The sequence below is a fragment of the Euleptes europaea genome, chromosome 4, assembly GCF_029931775.1.
Source record: "Euleptes europaea isolate rEulEur1 chromosome 4, rEulEur1.hap1, whole genome shotgun sequence".
Lineage (NCBI taxonomy): Eukaryota > Metazoa > Chordata > Lepidosauria > Squamata > Sphaerodactylidae > Euleptes > Euleptes europaea.
The window spans coordinates 15,413,716-15,438,900 of NC_079315.1; the positions used below are offsets into that span (position 1 = coordinate 15,413,716).

Genomic DNA, 25,185 nt, shown 5'->3' on the forward strand with positions numbered 1-25,185 from the left:
TTGGCAGCCATATCAGATACACAGTAGGGCTATAGTTAGCAGATTTTGTATTTAAGAATAGGGGCTTGTCAGTTGACAGTTGGAGCAGTATGCCATGTGACACCGTTTCCTCCTTGTCATTGGGCAGTTCCTTTTCCCTCTCGTGTTATCGTTTGCCCAATGACAGTTTTTCGCCATCTCCTCGAGAGGTATCCTTGTTTTTAATACCGAAAAAGCTACAGTCTTTTCACCTGATTTTTTTCTTAAAAGCTTCAGCTATTCGTTTGTATCCTGTTAAGCCCTAATTATCTTACTGCTTCTAATCCATAGCATGCATCGCAGGTCCTGTTATGTTTGCTTGGACGTCGGGCTTTTAAAATCACATGTTGAATAAATTTTTCATTTATGCGGAAGAGCTGTGTCGACTGGCTTGCTATAGATATGGAACACAGCTCTGAGCGTCCTGCAGTATCACGCCGGAAACCGGAAGTCTCTGAGTTGAAGAAATAGTACAGCACCCAGGCTGCTGGATTAAATGTCTTTAAAAGGAGGTTAAATAAATCCATTGGAAGATCGCCACTGCCTTGGAGGGAGAATGTGTGTGCACACAAAACTGTATTATCAAATGACATTGTTGTAGATATCCGTGACCTGACCTGGATAGCCCAGGCTAGCCTGATCTCGTCAGATCTCGGAAGCTAAGCAGGGTCTGCCCGGGTTAGTATTTGGATGGGAGACCACAATACCAAGGTCTCTATGCAGAGGAAGGCAATGGCAAGCCACCTCTGAGCGTCTCTTGCCTTTAAAATCCTATGGGGTTCCCAAAAGATGGCTGCAACTTGACAGCAAAAAAGAGAGAGTGAGAAATCAGCATTCTTTTAAGGTAGCATTTCACACATTTGTGGAATGGAGGCAGCACGGCTTGATGCAACAGGATCCAGTAATCTCGCTGGTGCTAAGCAGGCCTGGGTCTGGATGGGGGAACTCTTGAAACTCCCATGTGTAAGGCCTTTCCCTAATGGGAATAAGGAAGAATTATATAAAGAAGTGAAACAGTAAGCACTGGCACTATCAGCGGAAGCAGGAAGCGTTGATTTGTCTTGGCTGGATTCTTGCCTCATCCAGTATGGTTGCATCTCCAGCGATGGAGTGGTAGCAAGAAATCGTCTAAATTAAAAGTATTGTTGGAGCTGCAGATGGACTCAGTGAGGAGACTGTAGTAAGGGATGCCAGGAGCCAGATCCAGTTTCTTGGGGGCGGGGAGGGGGGAATCTCTCGTTGAGAAATCTCTTGTGATATCTTCTAGGCCTGTGATTCTTGTCTCTGAAATGCCCAAGCCCTATAAGATGGAAAACTTGGGTAAGCCATATACAGGCTTCTTAGCAATAATTTTTAGCCTACAAGACTTGGGTAAGCCCAAGGCTTTGTAGCTATAAGTTTTATAAGATAATGTATAATTCTGTGAATTTATAATTTTAAATGTTTCTTTTCTCATGAGTTATTTGATATACTGAAAGTTTGAATTACTGTATTGATTCTATTTTTGTTGGTCTTGGACTGTATTAAATAAATTTGATATGTCCAAGTGGTATGTGTTTATGGGTGCCCCGTGATCATAACTGGGGTATGCAAATTGTACTTGCTGTTCTGAAATTTTCAAACATCAATTATGGAGCAGTTACCTCCTGGGATAAGCGTATCTCTGCTATCTTCGCTTGCTGGCAACAGCCCTCTTTCCGCTCTTCATTTCGCTCAGAAATAATTCACAGTTCATACTGGGCAAGCATAGTACGTCACCTTGTTTAGGAACAGCTTCTATGCTGAAGGTTTGGTGGAGAACCTACAGGGGAAATATACAATATGCGCATCCAGTTATATAGACGTGGGAAATTTCAGCAGACGTGGTTTTCCATCCCCCTGCTTGACAAAGTGCACTTGTCCAAATTCCTTCTGCTATCCAGCTGTTTGAGGCCCAGGATCTCTGCAGAAAGGAGGACCTCGGAGGTAGAAAGTAAATATTGCAGGGAAGAAATAAAGATATTTGGGGTTATTATTTGGTTCTAATCTGTGATGTTTTTAATACCTATCTGTAAGCCATCTTGAGGCAACTGAAAAGGTGGGATACAAATGTTCTAATCAATCGCTCAAGGGGCTCACCTATTGCTGCTTGGAATTGAAGGGGAAGTCCTGGCCTTAGAAAGCTTCGAAGGGGGATTGGTCCTTGCCTTACTCAGGTTTTGTTCCTTCTGCTCTTGTTTCAGATGCGCTGGCTCCCTCCCTCCGAGGCTACTTCTCAGGGCTGGAAGTCCCGTCAGTTCTGCTGAATACTGTGTAAGTGTCTGAGAAGCACCCCTTGTTCCCATGTTCGTGATCATCATGGGGTGTGTTCGTGTGGGAATCATTGTTTTGGGAGGAGGGGGGAGCGGAGTGATAGAGGAAGAAGAGGAAGAGATGGCTTTTATATGCTGATTTTCTCTAACTTTTAAAGAGAATCAGACCGCCTTACAATCTCCTTCCCTTCCTCCCCCCAGACACCTTGCGAGGTAGATGGGGCTGAGAGAGTTGAGAGAGTTGAGAGAGTTGAGAGAGAGAGTTGAGAGAGAGAGAGAGAGAGAGAGAGAGAGAGAGAGAGAGAGAGAGAGAGAGAGAGAGAGAGAGAGAGAATTTATTTGCGGCACTTAACCAGTCAAAACATGATAAAACGAAAGCATGGACTAATTGCGCTGTTCTAAGGCGACGAATTTTCATTGCTGCTAAACAAAATTTCGCAACCTGAAGAGTGATTGAAGGATTACCCCCTTGTAGGAGCATCTCAAACCTTTCACCTGCCCTGTCAGGTCTCAATCTCGATACGAGGGGCTCAATAAACTTCAAACAGGGTAATGTATAGAAATTGCAGTTCAGGATAGGAAGAGTTCAGAGAGAATTGTGACTAGCCCAAAGTCACCCATCTGGCTTCATGTGGAGGAGCGGGGAACCAAACCCGGTTCTCCAGATTAGAGGCCGCCGCTCATATGGAGGAGTGGGGAATCAAACCTGGTTCTCCTGATTAGAGTCTGCTGCTCTTAACCACTGCACCACACTGGCATTGAAGCCTCTGCTGATGGAGCTACATAGTCAGACTAGCCTTTTGGAGCTGGTTGTTGAACCCCCAGACCCCAAGCAAAGCATCTCCCCTCTGGGAGAAAGGACCCCATCTCTGGCCCCTTGGCAAGCCATGATAGCTCTCCAGCCAGCCCTGGTCCACTCTGTTGCTGGAGCTCTTCACATTGGCCTTTTATGCAGGGACGTTTCCCCGCGGTCACCTCCGCCGACTGCTTCGGGGCTTCCTTTGGATTATGTGTGCCTTTTCCACCTGTCAGAGGTCACCTCGCTCTCCCCTCGCGTTGTGCCTGTATTTTCCAGATTCTGGCTAAAACAGCATCTGCAGTCTCCCTTTTGGTTGGTGATGGAGCCAAGGAACATCACCTGCTACCTGGTCCTTTTAACTGAAGTTGTTGGGGATTGAACCGGGGACTTTCTGCATACCAAACAGATGCTCTACCACTAAGCCATGGCCCGTTCTTTTTGAATTTGAATTCACTGAGCTGGTAGAACAAACTTTGAATACGGAGCGTGGGACAGTTCTGGACTGACGGTGGATGCTTGGAAACGTTCTGGAGCTATTTCACTTGCATTAAAAATTTGCCTTAGATCTAATAGCAAAGAGTCCAGCTTTAGCAACCTGAGGGTGGTGGTGGGGGTATAAAGCAGGCTTAAAGGTGCTATGAGACTGCTACAAAAACAACCCTGTTCTTCTTAAGGAGGTCTGGAATTTTATGTTAGATGAAGAAGAGTTGGTTTTTATATGCCAACTTCCTCTACCACTTAAGGGAGACTCAAACCGGCTTACAATCCCCTTCCCTTCCCCTCCTCACGACAACCTGTGAGGTAGGTGGGGCTGAGAGAGCTCTAAGAAAGCTGTGACTGGCCCAAGGTCACCCAGCTGACTTTGTGTGTAGGAGTGGGGAAACCAGCCCTGTTCACCAGATTAGCCTCTGCCTCTCATGTGGAGGAGTGGGGAATCAAACCTGGTTCTCCAGATCAGACTCCGCCGCTCCACCCCACCGCTCTTAACCACTACACCATGCTGGCTCTCATTGTGTTAACTTGTCTCTGTGGTGGTCCAGTCTCCCTGCTGCCCATGCTGTGACCGATTTTAGCCTGCGCTGGCTGGCACCAGCCTTCTGTGCCAAAGCGGAGCCGTTGCAGGGCCGGCTTTGTGGATGCCGCCCGCCCTGCTGGAGGGAGTAACGTTTTCCTCACACTGCGTTTCCCGCTTTTATTCAAGACCTGCTGCCAATCTGTTCGGTCTCTGGTGAATTCTGAACCAGGCTTTGCCAGCGTCCTCGAAAAGAGGACAAGAGAATATCTATGCTACCTTGCTAAAACGTATTTTGAAATCTGGGTAGCCCATCACAGTGTTCCTTCTCTGTCCTTTTCCTGGATCTCAGGAAAAACAGGTTGCTTATGTGTAGCTGTTCTTTGCTTGGTTTTGTGGCAAGCTCTTGAGGAAATTTGTTACCTTTCAGATAACATTAAAAGGAACCCTTAAACTTCCCTCTCGGTGAGATCCATGCAGTAATTAATTTGTTTTAGATGTATTAAATTGAAGTAACTGTTACTATGTATGGGTGTGAAAGCTGGACAATGAAGAAAGCTGACAGGAAGAAAGTGGACTTCTTTGAAATGTGGTGTTGGAGGAGAGTGTTACGGATACCATGGACTGCCAAAAAAACAAATCAGTGGGTTATAGATCAAATCAAGCCTGCACTGACCCTAGAAGCTAAAATGACTAAACTGAGGCTATTGTATTTTGGTCACATTATGAGAAGGCAAGAGTCACTGGAAAAGACGGTCATGCTAGGAAAGGTTGAGGGCAGCAGGAAAAAGAGGAAGACCCAACAAGAGATCTGTTGACTCAATAAAGGGAGCCACAGCCCTCAATTTGCAAGACCTGAGCCAGGCTGTCAAAGATAGGACATTTTGGAGGACATTGATTCATAGGGTCATGAGTCGGAAGCGACTTGACGGCACAACACACACACACAAATGTTCCTATGACCGTGGGACCTTTGGAGGCATTTCCTATTGGATTGAGAGTTCTTATCGCAGATTGTCCTTGGCATTCACAGTTATAAGAGATTAAGAAGGGGACAGAATTATGTGGTGGTTTGCTTCTGCGAAGCAATGCTGAACTTCTTTGGTGGCCTCCCATCCAAGTACTAACCAGAGCTGACCCTGCTTAGCTTCCAAGATCTGATGAGATCAGCTTAGCCTTGGCTATCCAGGTTAGGGTAGACAGAATTATACTTCAGATTTATTCTATTTTTGAGAATACTTAACTCCGTATAGGATAAAATAGCATAGAATAAGATAGAATAAATTTATTTGTGGTCAAAGACCAATAAATACATATTGTACGTAATAACCAACACACAACATAATATCATATAAAAGAAAATATAAAAACTTATCAGATTACAGCATGGTAGTATAACTATAAACGCTTTTGTACACATAAAACTGTCATCAGAATCATCCGCTACTAAGCTTCAGTAGACCAAACTTGGCTTTACCTAAGTCTTTAGTTTTTATCCTAGTTCGAGCTTTAATCACCGCAACACAGTATTTAGCAACCTGTCTTGTAATTAAAGTGAACCCCGTAGCGCGGAGTGGTAAGCTGCAGTCCAAGCTCTGCTCATGACCTGAGTTTGATCCCGACGGGAGTTGGTTTCAGGTAGCCGGCTCAAGGTTGACTCATCCTTCCATCCTTCCGAGGTCGGTAAAATGAGTACCCAGCTTGCTGGGGGTAAAGAGAAAATTACTGGAGAAGGCACTGGCAAACCACCCCGAAAAAAACAAAGTCTGCCTAGTAAATGTCGGGATGTGACATCGCCCTATGGGTCAGGAATGTTTGCACAGGGGACCTTTACCTTTTTACCTTGTAATTAAAGGGTTTTCGTCTGGCAATAATTTGTCAAGTCTATCTTTATTAGAACAGCCAGGTAAATTACCTAATAATGGGGATAGAATAGCGAGTCGAAGCTGATTATATATAGGATAAAACGTTAACATACAACTACAGTGAAAATAAAATGAAAAACAACTCAGCAGTTCGGGAATCCATTAGCTACCAGCGAGATTTTTTGAAATTATCAAAAATCCATCTGTCAAATACCTGCAGTGAAGGAACCAAAGAGGTTTTCCTAGGCATTCTTCAGGGAGGGTGCCAACAGCAGAAAAGCCCTTGAATCAGAAGTGAGCAGATTGATGTGTTCTTTATGTTTGAATGCCATGTCTCCATGGACAAAAAGCCAATTGGCGAGGAGGGGAGGAATGGGGTAAGAAATGGGGTGCTTATGGAGGTAATACTTTTACAGTATTGACTATGAGAATATGAGATTTAGACTGTCTTGAGAGTTTTTCTCACAATGCCTCATCTGCCCTGAAGGAATTTGATTGTCCAGAGAGTGTTAAAGCCACATTCCCGAGAGTTCATGTGAAAAGAGATTTGCAGACCCTGTGAAGATAAAAGGAGCTTTTCTTTTTTCCTCTAAAAGCAGAACTCCATACCTCAATCACCTCCCCTCCCTGTTTTTTTTTTGGGGGGGGGGCTGTTTTTAGCCAAACAAAATAAATCTGCCTTCTTAAAAATTAATGAAAACTTCACTGGCTGCAGATCAAGGTTAGATGGTTGTAACTCAAGCATGCATGGGCATAGGGGTTGTGAAGGGACACGGGTGGGAGGGAGAGAGCAAAGAAGATGCAGACGGGCTCCGTGGACTACAATTTGGAAGCCAGGGACTGAAAGCATCTTTTGGGCAGGTCCTGCTTAGGAAACCACTGTGGCGCAAGAGAGGCGGTCCTCTTCTGCTTTTCCAGTTGCTCCTGTTGGCCAAACGGAGCTGGCACAGGAAAATCCATGCAGTGGCCTTTTATGCAGGGACGTTTCCCCACCGTCACCCGCGCCGACTGCTTCCGGACTTCCTTCTGATTCTGCGTGCCTTTTCCGCCCGTCAGAGGTCGCCTCGCTCTCCCCGTGCGTATTCCAGATGCTCTTTTAGCCAGAATCTGGGAAACACGGGCAAAATGCACAGAGAGAGCGAGGTGACCTCTAACTGTCGGAAAAGGCATGCATAATCCAAAGGAAGCCCCAAAGTAGTTGGCGGGGGAGACTGCGGGCAAACATCCCTGCATAAAAGGCCGAAGTGTCCCCAAGCCCCTCTGAAGTCTCTGGGCAGGTAGCGAAAACATCTGCAAGTAGGTAAGCACATGCAGGCAGGTGTAATGCTGGCTGGGGAAGCCAGTTGTGTGGGGGGGTGGCTGCAGATTCCCAGGGCAGAAAACTGCATTGGGAGTTTAGTAAGTTTTAATTTTAGAGCGCATGGTTGTTAGTGGTGGGGTGGTGTTGGCCGCTGCAGACATTGCCACAGATGGACTGCGTGTAAACAAAGCCTTTTCCCGGGAATTAGTAGACTAGCAGTTAGGGCGTGAATGAAACCTAACTTGCCTTTTCACTAGGATAATTTTTCCTTTGGCAAAGGCTGTATCTGAAATTTGCTACAGGGTGTAGGGTATGGTTATTTCATGATCCTAATGCCGTAGCAGATTATTGTTCCCTATTTCTGTGGATCTGAACATGACTGCTACTTTCCACTCGTGTAAATAGAAGAGGAAGAGGAGTAGAAGTTGGGTTTTATATGCTGATTTAATGAAGAATCAAACGGGCTTACAATCCCCTTCCCCTCCCTGCAACAGACACCCTGTGAGGTAGGTGAGGCTGAGAGGGAATGACTTACCCAAGGTCACCCAGCTGGCTTCGTGTGCAGGAGTGGGGAAACAAATCCAGTTCACCAGATTAGCCTCCGCTGCTCATGTGGAGGAGAGGGGAATCAAACCCGGTTCTCCAGATCAGACTCCACCGCTCCAAACCACCACAACCACTACACCACACTGGCTCAAAGGTCTGACTCAACGGGAAGCAACTTACATGTTCATTATACCATATCAAGGGCAGCGCTAGAGCATCTGCTTGGCATGGAGAAGGCCCCTGTTCCATTTCCCAGCATCTCAAGGGAAAAGGACCACGTGACACAGACGTCTCCCGCCTGAGAGCCAGGAGAGCAGGAGAGCTGCTGCGGTCAGACTAGACAAAATGGGAGCTTGACAGGCTAATTATCTGACTCAGTAAGGCACTTCATTCCTTACAGAGCTTTGAAAATCCAGCACTGACAGAATTAAGAGAGTAACTTTCCACACACACATACCCCCTGGCCAGCTTTCTACGCTGCAGCTGCTATTATGGTGGAATCGCTAATCCACTAATCCCACCTGGCTCTTGCAACAGCAACAGAACTCCCCCACCCCTAAAAAAAACAAAACATTTTATAGTTGCTTCACAAGACAATCTTTGGCATTCAAATGAGCACATGAGGCCTTCCGAGGGGGGGGGAACGTCTTCTACTGTCTGCCGTCTCTCCTCTTCCTCCCTCTCCCAATCCTTTCGAGTGCCGTCCTATCACATCCGAAGATCAGGAGCGCGCTGGACGAGGCGAATGAGAGAATGTGACGGACTTGGACATTCTCCTCTGGAAAATCGAAGCAAACAAAAAAAGCCGTTTGTGTGTTCGTTTTCAAAGATAACGCAGTGCAAAAATCTCCCTTTTTTAAAAATAAAAAAGAGAAGAGTTGGTTTTTATATGCCAACTTTCTCCACCTCTTAAGGCCGATTCAAGCACCTTTCCCTTCCCCTCCCCACAACAGACACCCTGTGAGGTAGGTGGGGCTGAGAGAGCAAGACTTGCCCAAGATCACCCAGCTGGCTTCATGTGTAGGAGTGGGGAAACAAATCCAGTTCACCAGATTAGCCTCCACCGCTCATGTGGAGGAGTGGGGGAATCAAACCCGGTTCTCCAGATCAGAGCCCACCGCTCCAAACCACTGCTCTTAACCACTACACCACGCTGGCTCTCCAGATGCATATAAAAAGAAGATACAAGTGCCGTGTATTCCCCTATGATAAGGAATGCTCCAAGAAGAAGTGCACATGGCGTCTTGTTTGGGATTCACTCCCTGAAACAGCATCATGCAAGTTGGAACAGCCAAACCACAGAATAGCATAAGAACAACCCTGCTGGATCAGAACCAAGGTCCATCTAGATGTTTTTGGAAGGCCTGCAAGCTGGGGCATGGAAGACAAAGTGTGCCCCCCCTCTCCCCATTTATTGCTCCCCACCAACTTTGTCTGTGCTGAATATACTGCTCATTGACTTACTTTGGAGTCCCAGAATACTAGTGTTAAGGGAGAGGGAGAAAAACATCTCCACTTATAGAAGAAGAGTTGGTTTTTATATGCCGATTTTCTCTACCTTTTTAAAAGGAAATCATACTGGTTTTATAATCGCCTTCCCCTCCCCACAACAGACACCCTGTGAGGTAGGTAAGGCTGAGAGAGCTCTAAGAGAACTGTGTCTAGCCCAAGGTCACCCAGCTGGCCTCATGTGTAGGAGTGGGGAAACCAACCTGGTTCACCAGGTTAGCATCCACCGCTCATGTGAAGGAGTAGGGAATTAAACCCCGTTCTCCAGATTAGAGTCAACTGCTCTTAAGAAGAAGAGTTGGTTTTTATTTGCCGACTTTTATCACTTAAGGAAGAATCATTCCAGCTTACAGTCACTTTCCCTTCCCCACAACAGACACCCTGTGAGGTAGGTGGGACTGAGAGAGTGTGACTAGCCCAAGGTCACCCAGCTGGCTTCATGTGGAGGAGTGGGGGGAAACACATCCAGTTCACCAGATTAGCCTCCGCCGCTCATGTGGAAGAGTGGGGAATCGAACACGGTTCTCCAGATCAGAGTCCACCGCTCCAAACCACCGCTCTTAACCACTATGCCACGCTGGCTCTCAACTCTATATGACCCCACTTACAACTCAGTATAAACTGAAAACATCCAGTCTTTAGCCTTTCCTTCTAGGCAAAGCAACCTAACCCCTAATTTGGGTTGCCACTCTGGCACCTTTTCAGCCGTACGGTATCATTTTTGAGACTAGGTGACTAGAATGTTATAGGGTATTGCAAATGCATGCACACGTGTCCCAACTAGGGTTGCCAACCTCCAGGTAATAGCAGAAGATCTCCTGCTATTACAACTGATCTCCAGCCGATAGAGATCAGTTCGCCTGGAGAAAATGGCCGCTTTGGCCATTGGACTCTATGGCATTGAAGTCCCTGCCCTCCTCAGGCTCTGCCTCAAAAACCTCCCGCCGATAGTGAAGAAGGACCTGGCAGCCCTTGTCCCAACATGAATAAATGCTTACCCTACATGGTGCCGTCTTTAAGCAGAGAGTTTGGTTGCCATCTGCTCAACTGAGCTGTTCTTATTTCTTAGACTTCCAGGGCGCTCTCCTTGTCTTGGGAAAGTTGGAAAGGTGAGCTCCCACTTTAAGCCTGGCTTCTCTGCCTGTCAGGATAGCTACGGGAGGTTCCTGAGTATCTGGAACCGACTGTTTCTCACACAGGCGGCCTGTTGAGCTGCCAAGTATAGCCAAGCTAAGCCTCTTCTTACTCACCAAGTGACTTGATGCGAGACTTTCTCTCAGCCTAACCTCTCGAAAGGTTGTGAGGGGGGGAAAACAGGAAGTAGGGCTGGATACACGTGATTTTGAAAAAGTGTGTGTGTGTGTGTTAAGTGTCATCAAGTCGCTTCCGACTCATTGTCCTCCAAAACGTCCTATCTTTGACAGCCTTGCTCAGGCCTTGCAAATTGAGGGCTGTGACTTCCTTTATTGAGTCCGTCCATCTCTTGTTGGGTCTTCCTCTTTTCCTGCTGCCCTCAACTTTTCCTAGCATGACTGTCTTTTCTAGTGACTCTTGTCGTCTCATAATGTGACCAAAGCACAACAGCCTCAGTTTAGTCATTTTAGCTTCTAGGGTCAGTTCAGGCTTGATTTGATCTAGAACCCACTGATTTGTGGTTTTTTTTGGCAATCCACAGTATCTGTAACACTCACCTGTTGTAAATATTATTTACAACAACAACAACCAGCACATTCCAGCCAAATCCTTAATGCCCTGTTGATTTTCAGTGTGATTTCAGTTCTTAACTGTGGTTGGGTTGGGTCAGTATCGTTCATACCACAACTGGAGACTTTAACAGGGCGTTACGTAGAATAGAAGCACCGACACCACCCCTGACCTGAGTAGCGCTTATCCCCCCCCCCCAACCCAGTGGGCGAGGCTGTCTTTTCCGTGTGGCACTATAGTTCAGCGCGGCCATCAGCAAGCTGCCCCAAAGGAATCTGTTGGAATGATATGTTGCTGTGGCTCAGTGGCAGAGCATCTGCTTGGCATGCAGAAGGTCTCAGGTTCAATCCCTGGCATCTCTAGTTAAAGGGAATAGGCAAGTAGGTGATGTGAAAGACCTCGTCCTGCAACCCCGGAGAGCCACTGCCGGTCAGCGTAGACAAGACTGACTTTGATGGACCAAGGGTCTGATTAAGTACAAGGCAGCTTCATGTGTTTTCACGGATGACCGGTCAATAGCCATGCTAGACAAATGGAATCGCTATGTTTAGAGGCAATATACCCCTAATACCAGCTTTGGAGTTAAATATCTTCTGCCTTCATGTCCTCTGCTTGGCTTTCACATTCCTGATTGTGTCTTTTACCATTGCAGGTACCAGGTGTGTGATGGCGGCTACAATCTGTCTTGTGGGTATTAAAGTGTTCTTCCTAAGTCGCTACCAGTATCTTACCTTCATCTGCAAAAATACAGTGTGGTGGGTAAGTTGGCACACTGTTTTGAAAATCTGTTCTGTTTCTGACAAGCCTTAGAAGCTAAGCTTCGGTCTCAGTTTTTTAAATCTTAATCCTTGCTTTGAGCCAGGAAAGACCACTGAGTAACGCCATTTGCATGTGCCTTCTGTGGCTAAAATCAAGCTGACAGTGCTAGCCAGCTTGTGCTGGGAAACAGTGCCAGGGACCACCAGCATGTATTCAGGAAAATACACACTCTTAAGAAGCCACAGTGAAACAGATGTGTAGATAGCATGATAAACAGATCTCAGAAAACCATCATGTCTGAACAGCCCCCCAATATTCCTGAATATTCCTCTCAACATTCCTTTGAATGTTAAAGTTCCATGGGTCTAAGGTTCAGAGACGGGGGAAATGTTGCTGGAAAAAAACGGGAAAAGCACAAAGTGTTTGGAGAGAGGTTTGCTTATGGCTGCAAAACTATGTTGGCTGGCTGAACTCCTCTGCCCCAGAACCCTCCCACACTGCTTACCAGTCATCTAATGATATACACAGTGATTGTATGAGCACAGTCCTGCTTTTGCATCATATTTGCTGGGTGGGAAGAAGTGGCTTGAGCATTCACACCTAGTTTAATCACTGCAACATTGTTTTGTATCTTAAATGTAAAAATGGAGGTCTGTCAACGATGATGGCAGCCTTGTAGGCCAGAGTAGCCTGATCTCATCAGATCTTGGAAGCTAAGCAGGGTCAGCCATGGTTAGTATTTGGATGGGAGACCATCAAGGAAGACTGGGGTTAATACACAGAGGAAGGCAATCTCAAACCACCACTTTCATCTCTTATGTTGAAAACCCCGGGGTCCTTGAGTCGCCATGGGTTGGTTGCTCCCATGGGTCGGTTGCAATGTGACGGCCTAAGGCTATTATTAATTATCAACTGTGGCCTCCAACAGACTACACTGCTAAGATCCAGAGGCTTAAGACAAGCAGCAGTGCCCTCATGACCTGCTTCTTGGAGCCTTTCTGGAGGCGTCTAGCTGGCCACCGCTGGACAAAGTCCTGGCCTTAGGATGATGCCTCAGTCGGATCCATCCATAGGGCCCTTTTTATGTTTGCAACACCAATCTGAGAGGGCATCAAACCAGCAGAGCTAGCTGTGCCTACCTGCATTCCCATCCTTTCTCTGTTCCTTCTTTTGGATGAAACAAATGGTACAGCTGTACTGGAATGTAGAAGGAGCTCTAACTTAATTTGAACCTTGCCAGTGGCCTTGCGTGAGGCTGCAATAGGAGAAAATGTGGCAGTCAACATGATACATGCAAACCTCAGAACAGACATTCACAACACAATCAAGTTTAAGATTCTTTCATGGGGACTAAAACTTTGCTCCGCTACTAACCGCCAAATGCGTAAAATCGTCATTGAATGCCTCACCCCCTCCCCGGCAACAAGTGGAAAGATTCGGACATCAAAAACAGGACTCCCAACTTTGGTATATTTAGGATATATGCAGAAGTATGTAGATCTCAAGCGTACATTCAGGAGACCCTTATGGTTGTTGAATGTTAGATTTTATTCCTTCTGGGTCAACAGAAAACAACTCGGCCTCATAGGACTTGGTCTCCAGACCCCCTCACCATCTTTGTTGCCCTCCTCTGGACACGTTCCAGCTTGTCTACATCCTTCCATTGGGACTCTGCCTTGGTCTGGTACTGCAGGGTTCTTAGATTTCTGAGTGGGAACCCCTCAATCTTCCATGCCTGATGCGGTGGCTTAGAGGGTTAACTCTCTGGGCAGAGGCTCAAGAGACCTGCAGGGACATAAACTATGTTCCCAGCATCCGCCTCCCTGTTCCCATCCCTGCCCTGAGCACTCCTTTCCTAACTGGTGCTTTTCCCCTTTCGTTGCAGGCTTGAGAAAACCTCCCACAAGCTTGGATTCCTTCAAGACTTTGCCACAGCCTCTATCACACATCTGCTCTCCTAGAAATAAAAATAATAATAATGCTGAGTATAGTAACGTTTTCCTCTTCTACACTGTATAAAAATTATAAGGAAGAGAGTGTGTGACTTCTGGAAAGGGTGGGCGAACATCTGTTTTGAAAAGGTGTTTTCAAACAGCAAAAAAAAAAAAACCAAGTATTTTTTTATACCAAACTTTGCAGGCGGATCTTACACTGGGTTGGAACATTGATTATGTGCTTGACTTTTGAATGCCCCCATCCGTCCCTCTCCTTTTAAGATGCATGTTTAAGGCATGTTTTTAAAAAATATTGTTCAGATTCTTAAGTGTATACTGTTAAAATGTATAGATGTTTTGAGCATCCTGGCTGGGAGTCTGGGATGAATTAATGTGTGTTGAACATATTAAGTGTTCCTGTGACATATTGTACATGTTTCTCCCGATTGTGCCAAACTATATTGAGCAAGACAATCAATCTTTTCCCTAACTTGGGGGTTATGTTACAGCTTGCTTGTATTAGGGGGCCCGGCAGCTGCCTGTGTGTTCTCCATGTGGTTGTATACTCGGGCACATAGTTGCATGGAGAAGCGTTAATGTGAAGTAGGAGGGGATGGGTGCGTGGAAATGGCTAAAGCCATTTTTGCCTTTCCCTGCTGAGAAAAATGCCAGTAGATGCTGGAAGCGGCTCTGACTTCTCTTCACATACCCCTTCCATTTTATTAAAAAGTGCGTGATTGAGAACCAGACCAGAGCTATGCAGAAACAGACTTCTGTAAAACAAGTTCACCCCCCATGTTCTGTTTGTTTTAAAAGAAATAGGATTTTTTAAAAAAAAGAAGACAGAGCTCTGTGTCCATAGGTATGTTTTTACTGTGTGTTTAACATGACGAGATTATACGGTTTTACTCCATGTGTCGGGAGAGTTCACTATAGTAACTGCTTGAAACTTTTCAGCGACATAACAGTGTTCATGGAGAAGGCAGGTGGAGCACTGAGCAGCAAAATACAGCTGGTGGGCCACACAAGTCACTTTGGTGAATGTGGGTTTCCAGTGACAGCTCCCCCCCACCCACCCCGGTCAAGGATTTCTAATGAAGTTTTCAGAGGAACCTCAAATGCAGACATAGGATAGTTGGCATAGGAGTTGTGAGCAAAGGTGTCCATTTTGGATCTGTAAGAGTGAGGTGCCACACACAAAAATCAACACAGCAGCATTGTTGCCTTGGCCGGGCGCCCTCCCTTCACAACATACAAAGTGCACGTGAAATGTGGGGGCGCAGCTGCCCTTCTGCGGCTTTTTTTTTTTTTTTTAAAGGAAGCCCTTACCCAGGCTGTGCAGGATCCAGAGGCCTGTGCTGAGAGCCAGCTCCCAAGATCTCTTGATGTGACACGAAGGAGGTTGGAACGCAGCTCTTGAGCTGGGGCTTCCGTGAGGGTTGTGCCTCAAGAGCTACTGAAGGGGATCCTGAGATGGTGCTGTCGTATCGGACAGTGGTTCACTGATGCGCCAAGGGATCGCTTCAGTCACTTCCACGGTGTAGTGGGGACCGGTCCCATCAGATTGGACGTCGCGGCCCTTCCTGGCCCGACTGATGCCCCCATTTTCAGGTGGCGAGAGAAGGCCGGAACGCCTGAGGCTCAAGCCTTCTCTCTCCTGCCCATGTGACGAAGGCAGTCGCGTGATTTCCACTCCATTGCCCGGTCGGCTTTACAGTGACCACTGATCGGGACCGGGGTCAGTAATGAAGTAACCAAATCCCCTTTCAGCTCAAACCCAAAGGAATAAAGACTTAAGCGGCATTTAGTCCGTCCACATTTTTGTGACCTAAAAATTGTCTGTGAATCAATCAGTGCCGCGTGCTCGGTGAGCAAACGTATCTGTTGCTCGCTCTTGCTGTTCCTGGTTGCCGCCAGCCATGCGCCCGGTGACACTGTTGCGCCTCAGTTTCAACTCGAAAGCTGCACGCGTTTTGTAGGGAAGCTGGACTAACGAGAATCTGACAGATCAAAACTTCCCCTCTTAGGAATCACCAGCAACAGCATTCTCGATGAAGTCTTCCTAATATTTAATGACAGTGTGTTTTTTTCTCCAATGTGATAATAATTTTGACTTGGTTGCTGTTTCCGGTTAAGGGCACATTTGGAATAAGCAGCCTGCATTCCTGTATGACCAACGAGTCATTGCGTAGTCATCTGGGGGTGGGGGAGAGACGGAGCTCTGGAACCAGCAGGTGTAGCTATCCACACCTCTGTATGATAAGGTCTACCTGACCGAAGTCCCTCCTCCTGCATACCCAGAGCTCCTCCTTTGCCCCACCAGCCGCCTGTTCTCTCCCATAAGAATATCAGCAGGGCCAGTTGTCCTGACTTGCTTAGGACAGAGACCCTGTGTTATTTTACTACAGTTAAACGAGGCTTCCTTACCAAATATTGTTGATGCTTGCACCAAGGGTGTAAGCGACGTCCATGTCTTTTAATGAGAATACGGCATGCCTGTCGTATGGAAATACTCATGTTCAGATATCAAAAGGCTTTGAAACTGCAACAGAGCAAGCGGGATGGATAATAAGAAGGGTCCAAAAAACCAAACTTGTATGGCTTGAGAACAAAACTGAAATGTTGACTAGAGGTGTTTGAATTCCCCTTCCCCCCGGTATCTCCTTCTGTTAGCAGCAGCTGAAATAGAAGGGGCTTCTCCTTTGTCTACTCTGGTTTTTTTTTTGCAAAATATGTTCAAAAGGTACTTTTCTATTGTAATTTTCTAAAAATAAAAACGATTATAACTTAGATCCAGAGTGGTGTAGTGCTCCACTGTGCGTGGTTATTGGATTGCGCCCGTTTGGTGTAACACTTCAGTCTTCTGTGGGACTGCATTACACACTGGGGTGGTGTGCAAGGGAACTCTGCACAGGGGCAGGATACAGGCTGCTTTCCAGATTAACCTACCTGGCCTCATAAATATGGAAATGGGATTCAGAAATCTCAGTGAATAGGGAAATTAGGCCTTTGAGTGAGTTCACGCTTCCACATAGATAATGTGCTCTCCTGTCTGTTGGTTATTTGACACTCCATAGAATATATGAAATGCACTTGAGTTCACTCCCAACTGCTAAGGAAGGCTACAGTGTTGATTGACTGGCAAGATTTAGCTCTCTCCCCCCCCCCCCCGCCTTGTCATGTGCTCTGCCCATGAATCATCTTTCCTAGACTGATAACCAGTAAATCTAAATAAATGAAGGTTATTTGGGCAATCTTAGAGATCTGTTCCTCGTGGCAAGGACTGGTCAGAATTGAATCCAGGGAAAGGCAAATCAAATCCAGAGAGTAGATCTCCCACAGAATATTGAACACATGAAGCTGCCTTCTACTGAATCAGACCCTTAGTCCATCAGTCAGCATTGTCTACTCAGACCGGCAGTGGCTCTCCAGGGTCTCAGGCAGAGGTCTTTCACATCACCTACTTGCCTAGCCCCTTTAACTGGAGATGCCGGGGATTGAACCTGGGACCTTCTGCATGCCAAGCAGATGCTCTACCACTGAGCCACAGTCCCTCCCATGAAGAACAAGGAGGGCACTGATGCCATGAAGCCTTTATAGTTCTTTAGTGTTGAAACAGCTGCCCACCAATACACACCGTGAAGCAGTGCAGTATGGGCAAAGATTTCAGGGAGAGTTTAGTTCCAGCCCGTAACTCTGATGTTTGGAATGCACTGCCTATTAAGAATAAATTGAAGGGAAAGAAGAATGGCTCACACAGTGTAGGGGGAAGCTAATTAAAAATAATTTCCTCCCTCGGCTGATAACTGATTCTTTCCCATGGAAACAAACATTAGGCGCACAACCGAAATCTATTGGCCGTCGTCATCTGCTAAGCAAGTCTGAGCTAAATTCGGAGTTCTGGGACTCCTGTTCTTCAGGATTTCCCAAGCCCCCCCCCCCCCGCAAAGTGAATGCTGCTTCTAATGAAATGTTGCAACGTACATCCGCCAGGCTTCAGACTCCCATGATTAATCTTCAAGTGTATTTGGAGAGAAGTTTCCACATCTAGCTGCAATCGTACCACTGTGCTCCTGAATGCAGGCTGCCTAGCGGTCACTCGCGTTCAGTTTGGCGGGTGTAATCTTGGCCTACTAGAACGTGCTACCACTCACGAGGAGCACACAGCTGAAACCAACCCATGTTTCCCACGGGAATGTTTTCTATCACTTTTCTATCTTTTCTATCACTTTTCTATCTTGCTTAAACATTCCCAATCTAGGCTGGTTCAAACACCAGGTATATCAAAACTAATCACTGTGCGATCAGGTACGGTTGAAATGAAAATTTATCAACACTCGGCTCTTATGCAAAATATATATTCAACGGAGAGACAAATTAGAACAAAGATGGCGCCACAATATCTAACAAGTGAAAGAACTTCCAACATCAGAACGGGAACAATAAACAATACACGTATACCCAAACTGTACAAAATCTATGTCAAAAATTCTCTTAGTCCACGAGACTTTCCGTGATATGATTCAACAATCCTTGTAAGAGCCGGTCCGTAGAAGGTAAAGGAGAGGAAAATCTTCGTGTTGGGTCTGTGTCAATGACACAAGCAAAGTTGCTGGGGAAATTTCAAATTCAGACCAAGTTGGCACAACCAGCGGTTGGTATATGTGTTTTGTTTATTGGTCCCGTTCTGATGTTGGAAGTTCTTTCACTTGTAGATATTGTTGCACTGTCTTTCTAATTTGGTTCAAGCACAAGGCAAGCATACCTGCTCACTCCAGTCATCCTCAGAAGGCCCTACTTCGGTTGCCACCGCCATCTGAAGCTAAATGGGTGGCAACCTGAGAAAGGGGCTTCGTGCTGCCTTCAACTTTTCCTAGCATGATTGTCTTTTCCAGTGACTCTTGTCTTCTCATGATATGACCAAAGTACAATAGCCTCAGTTTAGTCATTTTAGCTTCTAGGATCAGTTCAGGCTTGATTTGAGCTAGAACCCACTGATTTTGTTTGTTTGGCAGTCCAGGGTATCCGTAACACTCTCCTCCAACACCACATTTCAAAAGGATTGACTTCCTTCCTGTCAGATTTCTTCATTATCCCGCTTTCGCACCCATACATCGTAATAGGGAATACGATGGCATGAATTAACTTGATCTTGGTTGCCAGTGACACATCCTTACACTTAAAGAATCTTTTCTAGCTCCTTCATGGCTGCCCTTCCATGGCTGTCGTGCATAGGGGGAGATAATTCTTTTAACTCGCCCAACAGAAGGTGCCTGCTGAAAAACTATTTTTCAACTGTGCTGCGGAGATGTCTGCTGTCAGCGGTCTCTAGGCAACAGCACATGGGGAGGAAAATCCAATCCAGCACACTAGCAGCTACCTGCATGTGAGCTACCAACCTGGAAGTAATTGGCTGCCGCTGCCGTCACTTGCTGTACAGTCATCCGCTCCCTCCGAATCCCTTTCCATCAGCAGGTATCAAAAGAGCCTGGCCCTCCCCTGCGTGCCACCACCATCTGCCTGCACTTATAAGAAGTGACAGGAAAAGCCAAATGGGCATTCTTTACACAATTTGTTGAAGCTCAGTTGCCTCTTCTCCTCCGTGCTCTAAAAAGCCTAGCAGGCTTGTGATGAATTATAGATCAAACGCACTACAAACCGCTTCACGTCAGTTCTCTCAGGCAACCATGCAAACGCCTGCTGGTTCTTCCTTTTCAACCCCCCTCCCCTCCCAGTTATAAATACCAGGAGAGGAAATTAAAAATTACCCTTCTGTTAACACCAATTTGTAGAGCTGCAGTCCAAAGGATTTATATTCCTAGTGCCAGCCAGAGAGAGGGGCAGAATTTACATCGGCTTTGAAGCGGGGCCATAAGCAGCAACGGCGTTGCATTTGCTGGTATACCTGCAAGGGGGTGGCTTCTTTTATTGAGTCCATCCATCTCTTGTTGGGTCTTCCTCTTTTCCTGCTACCCTCAACTTTTCCTAGCATGACCTTTCCAGTGACTCTTGCCTTCTCATAATGTGACCAAAGTGTGACAACCTCAGTTTAGTCATTTTAGCTTCTTGGGTCAGTTCAGGCTTGATTTGATATCTAGAACACACTGGTTTGGGGTTTTTTGGGCGGTTCACGGTGTCCGTAACACTCTCCTCCAACACCACCTTTCAAAGAAATCGACTTTCTTCCTATCAGCTTTCTTCAATGTCCAGCTTTCACACCCATACATAGTAAGAGAGAATATGATGACATGAATTAACTTGGATCTTCATGGCCAGTGACGTCTGTTTTGCTGCGTCAGGCACTTGGGCCCGATTGATTTCAATAAATAATTTCAGTGGTGTATTTCATTTGTTGCTGTTTGGTGTTTTTTTAAACTGCAGCCATAGTGATTCTATTGAGGGTTCTGTTGAGCCATGCAGTGGTGGAAATATTTGGAAGTTAATGTTTCTAATTTCAGTCATGATGTGGCCTTGAGTTCTTGAAGAAAGCTGGGACATCATATTTCTAAAATAAATAATACACCATTTGTTTTGAACTGCAGCGAACAGTTGTCTTGAAACACACACACAACGCGGAACCTACGCTGCAGATTCTCATCAAAGGTTGACAGCAAAGGACACAACTGGGCAAACAAATGTGCTACGCAATGGGAGTGCTTGCACACAAGACCAATGACTGACATTGACGGAAGTCTGCAGGACACAGAAGAGGCACAGCCCAAAATCAATCAAGAGGCCTTGCGCCAGCATAGGCCTCTGTGGAGAAATGACCTGCACCCTAGAATTCACCCCACTAATTCAGTGGCAGGGTTTACACTGTATCCATAGTTTAGGAGCCCCTCTGCAAATCTCTCAGGGGAATGGACATTCATGGGAAAGATGATCAATTCTCAGGACCAGGGGAAAAAGGGTTCTATCTTGTGCTTCTGTTTGGAAGGGCACCAGCCATGAAGGACTGAAACCTTTACCTAGGGACTCCCATCTTGTCCACATGGCCAGGGACAATGGGAAAAATATCCCAACACTGACAGCAAAGGTAATGCTAGACTTCTAAATGTGGCCACATCAAGAATTACTATCCTATCCTAACTGAACATAGTTTAGGTAAGTTCTGAGTGTAAGTTAAGAGGTGCACGTTTCCACCTTTTCTTTGTATCCTTGCTTACCCTACTGCTTCAGTAGACCATGCATACTCTTTTTATTTTTGTTTATTAAACTTCTGTTTGGAATGTTCAAATCCTTATCTCTGTAAACACACCATGCCTATTCAGTCTTGCTATCTGAAGAGCAGTAAAGGGGATGGGGCCGCAGCTTTCACTCTTTCCCTTGAACACGAAAACTCGAAAGAGTGAAAGTGTGATTTATCGACCCTGCAGTAGCTTGTAGGAACCAAGAGGGAGACGCAACAACAAGGCAGAGACTTTAAATAGCAGTGCAGTTACAGAATGCTAGAGATCCATCTGGCAGGAGAGACTCTTGACTTAGCTGGTGGCAGCTGTTACTACCCAGAAAAAAGTCCGATACCCCCAGGAGTAAGGGAAAGGGACGACAGCACCAAGCAGGCAGAGACTTGGGATAGCCTTGGGGGTTTTCCAGCCTCCTGGGACCTGAGGAAACTGGGCTTGCAATTCTGTTCCTTCACAGGCTAGTTTCAAGAAGCTTTCTTAGCAAATGCCTCCCCTCTCCCATTGTTTTTCTATTTCCACAATAAAAAAGGAAGATTCAACTTTCTTTGCAGCTCCGTTGATAGGCAAGTAAACCCACCATGAGGAAAGACTGCTTTCCAATATGATTTTATTATAAACATGTTGTCTTGACACAGATAAAACAAGAATTAAGTTTTATCTTCAAGCCAACTCCAAAAGAATAAAAGAAAATACCCATGGAAATACCCCAATTCAAAGAACACTTAAATGCTGAACAAGAATCTTGGCATTACATACAAATTATATTTTACCCCCCAATACCAAAAAGTCTACTGACAGCAGACATTAGCCAATAAAGTAAGCACGAAGGTGAACGGCTGATCCTTGTTTTCAAGAGCTGCTTCTTCATGGCTGCTGGAGGACTGGGAGCCGGGAGAACCACATCACGTCATACACAGGACACGCTTCCCTCAGAGCTACTGAGCATCTGCATTAAAGCTCACAGTTCATTCACAGGGCCCTCTATTTGCTAGGAACCACATCGGAGTAATCCTTCAGTACTCCAGCCAAATGGTCATTGTGAGTCTTGAACCGCCGTTTCTTCTGACAAGCAGGCTTCTTTCTTCTCTGAATAGGAGCCTGTAAGAGAAATGTAAAGTATGGTCATATTCAGGCTTTCAGAAACCAGGGTGTGCGAGCTTTGCTTTGCTGGATCAGGCCAAAGGCAAGAGCAGCCAGCAAGATGCTTCTGAAAGGGCACAGGTAGAGTTCCCAGGTCCCTCTTTGCCACTGGCAGAAGGTTTTTGGGGCGGAACCTGAGGAGGGTGGGGTTTGGGGAGGGGAGGGGAGGGACCAATGCCATAGAGTCCAATTGCCAAAGCGATCATTTTCTCCAGGTGAACTGATCTCTATCGGCTGGAGAACAGCTGTAATAGCAGGAGATCTCCAGCTAGCACCTGGAGGTTGGCAACCCTACAAGCAGGGCATGATGGCGATTGGATAAGTATGCCTGTTAACACAGCTGTGCACTCCCATTCTAGAGTAAAAGTACCACTCTAACGTAGGGGAAATTGTGCACGCTCACATTTACAGCAGAAGTCCGGTTCACATTGCTGAAGTTCTCAAATCATGGATATGAACTGGAAACTGCGAGCAACTGTATCACATGAACCCATCGGTGGGTTGGATCCAATCAGCTTTTCTGTTGCTGTAAAGGTAAAGACAGCCCACCCCCCGCACCTTTGGCAACTCAAAACAGCTATATTGGGGATCATGAGACCTGCATGACCCAAACCATGTGGGATGGAGGTTGTAGGTAAGAAGACTAGCATGACTGCACCTAAGCCCATGGGGTGGCAAGCTTTTAAAGCAAGAAATATGCGACTTCAGAAAGAATGTTTAAGCTGCTGATGCAAACTCGCCTCTCTTTTAAAAAAGGGAAAAAAACAAGTAGTTCTGGGGATATGGAAGAATTAAATGGCCCAATTCAAGTCTGCTTCTGTGAGTTTCCTGAACGATCCTTTCCGATGCAAGGCTTTTCCAGAGGCAACCCTAATTGTAACCCTCAAGCTACATGTTGTCAACCAACCTCTTGTGCAAGGTGAAAGAAGTTGATTTTAAGTAGATAGCAGACATATGTGTCTGTATGAGGATGTAGTAGACAAGCATGGAGCAGTGGAAGAGCAATAGCCAATGGGTGGGAAGGGTGTGGGGTGTTCCTAAGCTATATGTACATTCGGTGTGGCTCCGCCCTGTAGTAAACACCGCAAGGCAGTGCTTTTTTTTTAGCTCATGCTAAAAAATGACTGGTAGGTATCCCAGCGAAGACCACATTTTAAATAAAAAGGAGTTGGTTTTTTATATGCCGACTTTCTCTACCACTTAAGGAAGAATCAAACCAACTTACAATCACCTTCCCTTCCCCTCCCCACAACAGACACCCTGTGAGGTAGGTGAGGCTGAGAGAGCGTGACTTGCCCAAGGTCACCCAGCTGGCTTCGTGTGTAGGAGTGGGGAAACAAATCCAGTTCACCTGACTAGCCTCCGCTGCTCAGCAAATGCCCTGCGTTTATTACCACAGCTGGTGAGGGAGGGGCTGTGGCTCAGTTTGTAGAACATCTGCCTGGTGTGCAGAAGGTCCCAGGTTCAATCCCCGGCATCTCCAGCAAGTAGGTGATGTGAAAGACCCCTGCCTGAGACAATGGAGAGACGCTGCCTGTCTGAGTAGACAAGACTGACTTTGATGGACCAAGGGTCTGATTCGGTAGAAGGCAGCTTCATGTGTTCATGTGAACTTTACAATGGCTCTCTTTTCTGAAGGCTCAAAAAGGTCCTGACCCTTTAATGCCAGAAGGCTGGGAATCAAATGAGGCGTCACCTTGCCAAACTCAATATCCCAGATGGGCTCAAACCTCCGGCTCTGGAGTCCACAGGTGGGTGTGGAAAGAACCCTCTAAAATGGCGCGCAGAGGCTTTTGCAAAGAAGAATCAGAGGAGAAAGACCGGGATAAGCACCCTTTTCCGCCTGCTGATTCTCCTCTGCAAATGCTTCTTGACCCCCTACAATAGCGTTCCAAGGGATGCACGGATTCTGCATTTCTGTTGAAACACCTGGTGTGGAGAAGCCCAGGTAGCTTCCTGAAGGCTAATGTCTGCCTGCGCCCTGCATCAGCAACCACATCGGCAGTAGTTGTGCTTCTCATAGGAAGGCAGCTCCCTTTGGGATTCGGGCCATTTACATGATGGGGCAACAGGCCTATTTATTTTTCTTTTTAAAGAAGGACTTGGGGAAGAACGGATCATGTGGTCAGAGGCCCATTCACCGCTCTTCCTCCTCAGTCTCTGAAGCCTCCCGGGGGTCAGGGCAAAACTGCCACAGCAACAGGGAACTCCGTACTTACGTTCCGCTCTTTTCGGAAGTCACCATGGAGGATTCCAACTGCTACAAATGTTTGCCTTGGATCCTAGAAGATCCCAGGTCCAAAAGAGGCAAAAATGGTGGTTGGTGACCCGAGGAGGGCCCAGGGAGTGGACAGGTGGGCAAGAGTGAAACTAAACAGTGCCCCTGGCCTTGGGCTACAAGCACCCTCTTTGGTTCTAAACATGCCACTGATATTTTTCTCAGAATGAAGAAGAGTTGGTTTTTATACGCCGACTTTCTCTACTTTTTAAGGAGAATCAAACCAGCTTACAATCACCTGCCCTTCCCCTCCCCACAACAGACACCCTGTGAGGTAGGTGGGGCTGAGAGAGTGTGACTAGTCCAAGGACACCCAGCTGGCTTCATGTGGAACAGTGGGGGAACCAACCCGGTTCACCAAATTAGCCCCTGCCGCTCACGTTGAGGAGTGGGGAATCAAACCCGGTTCTCCAGATTAGAGTCCGCCGCTCCAAACCACTGCTTTTAACCACTACACTACGCTGGTTAACATTCACATGTGCCCCCACTTAATACGGCTGACACATATCCATTCTGTCCGTGCTCAGTTCTTCTTAACCAACTCTTCACAAAACATGGTAGTGGAAGAAGGGGAAAAAAGTCTTGCCAAAAGCTAGCCATTTCTCTTACTATTTTCTTTGGTCCCGCCTCTTGCATGGAGGAAATACCCTGGCGTCTCAGATATTCCTCTATCTTCTCTTCATCCATGGAATCCACAGGAACGCTTCTCCAAAGTTTCTGGAACTCTAAAAGGGCCAAACGAGAGCTACCAATTAGACACGGCCCTCCAAAAACAATTACAAAAAGACCTTCACGGCATTCAGGTCTATGCGGCATGGGCAGACAGGAGCCTACACAGTTTTA

General features: G+C 46.4%; 2 protein-coding genes across 3 annotated transcripts in view; one reads left to right on the top strand and one right to left on the bottom strand.

Annotated features, from left to right (window-relative positions):
* RBPMS (RNA binding protein, mRNA processing factor) overlaps positions 1–11,804 on the top strand; it is a 143,214-nt gene extending 131,410 nt beyond the window's left edge. The window contains exons 9-10 of the mRNA XM_056848929.1: positions 2,241–2,310; positions 11,697–11,804. Of these exons, the coding sequence (XP_056704907.1) occupies positions 2,241–2,303 (63 nt within the window). The 3' untranslated portion in view covers positions 2,304–2,310; positions 11,697–11,804. The remainder of the gene's footprint in view (positions 1–2,240; positions 2,311–11,696) is intronic.
* A 9,710-nt stretch (positions 11,805–21,514) lies between these two features.
* Positions 21,515–25,185, bottom strand: part of GTF2E2 (general transcription factor IIE subunit 2) — a 42,685-nt gene continuing 39,014 nt past the window's right edge. For both annotated transcript variants that reach the window (XM_056848757.1, XM_056848756.1), the window contains exons 7-8: positions 24,952–25,067; positions 21,515–22,022 (exon numbers count right to left, since the gene is read on the bottom strand). In XM_056848757.1, coding sequence (XP_056704735.1) covers positions 21,906–22,022; positions 24,952–25,067 — 233 coding nt within the window. In that variant the 3' untranslated portion in view covers positions 21,515–21,905. The remainder of the gene's footprint in view (positions 22,023–24,951; positions 25,068–25,185) is intronic.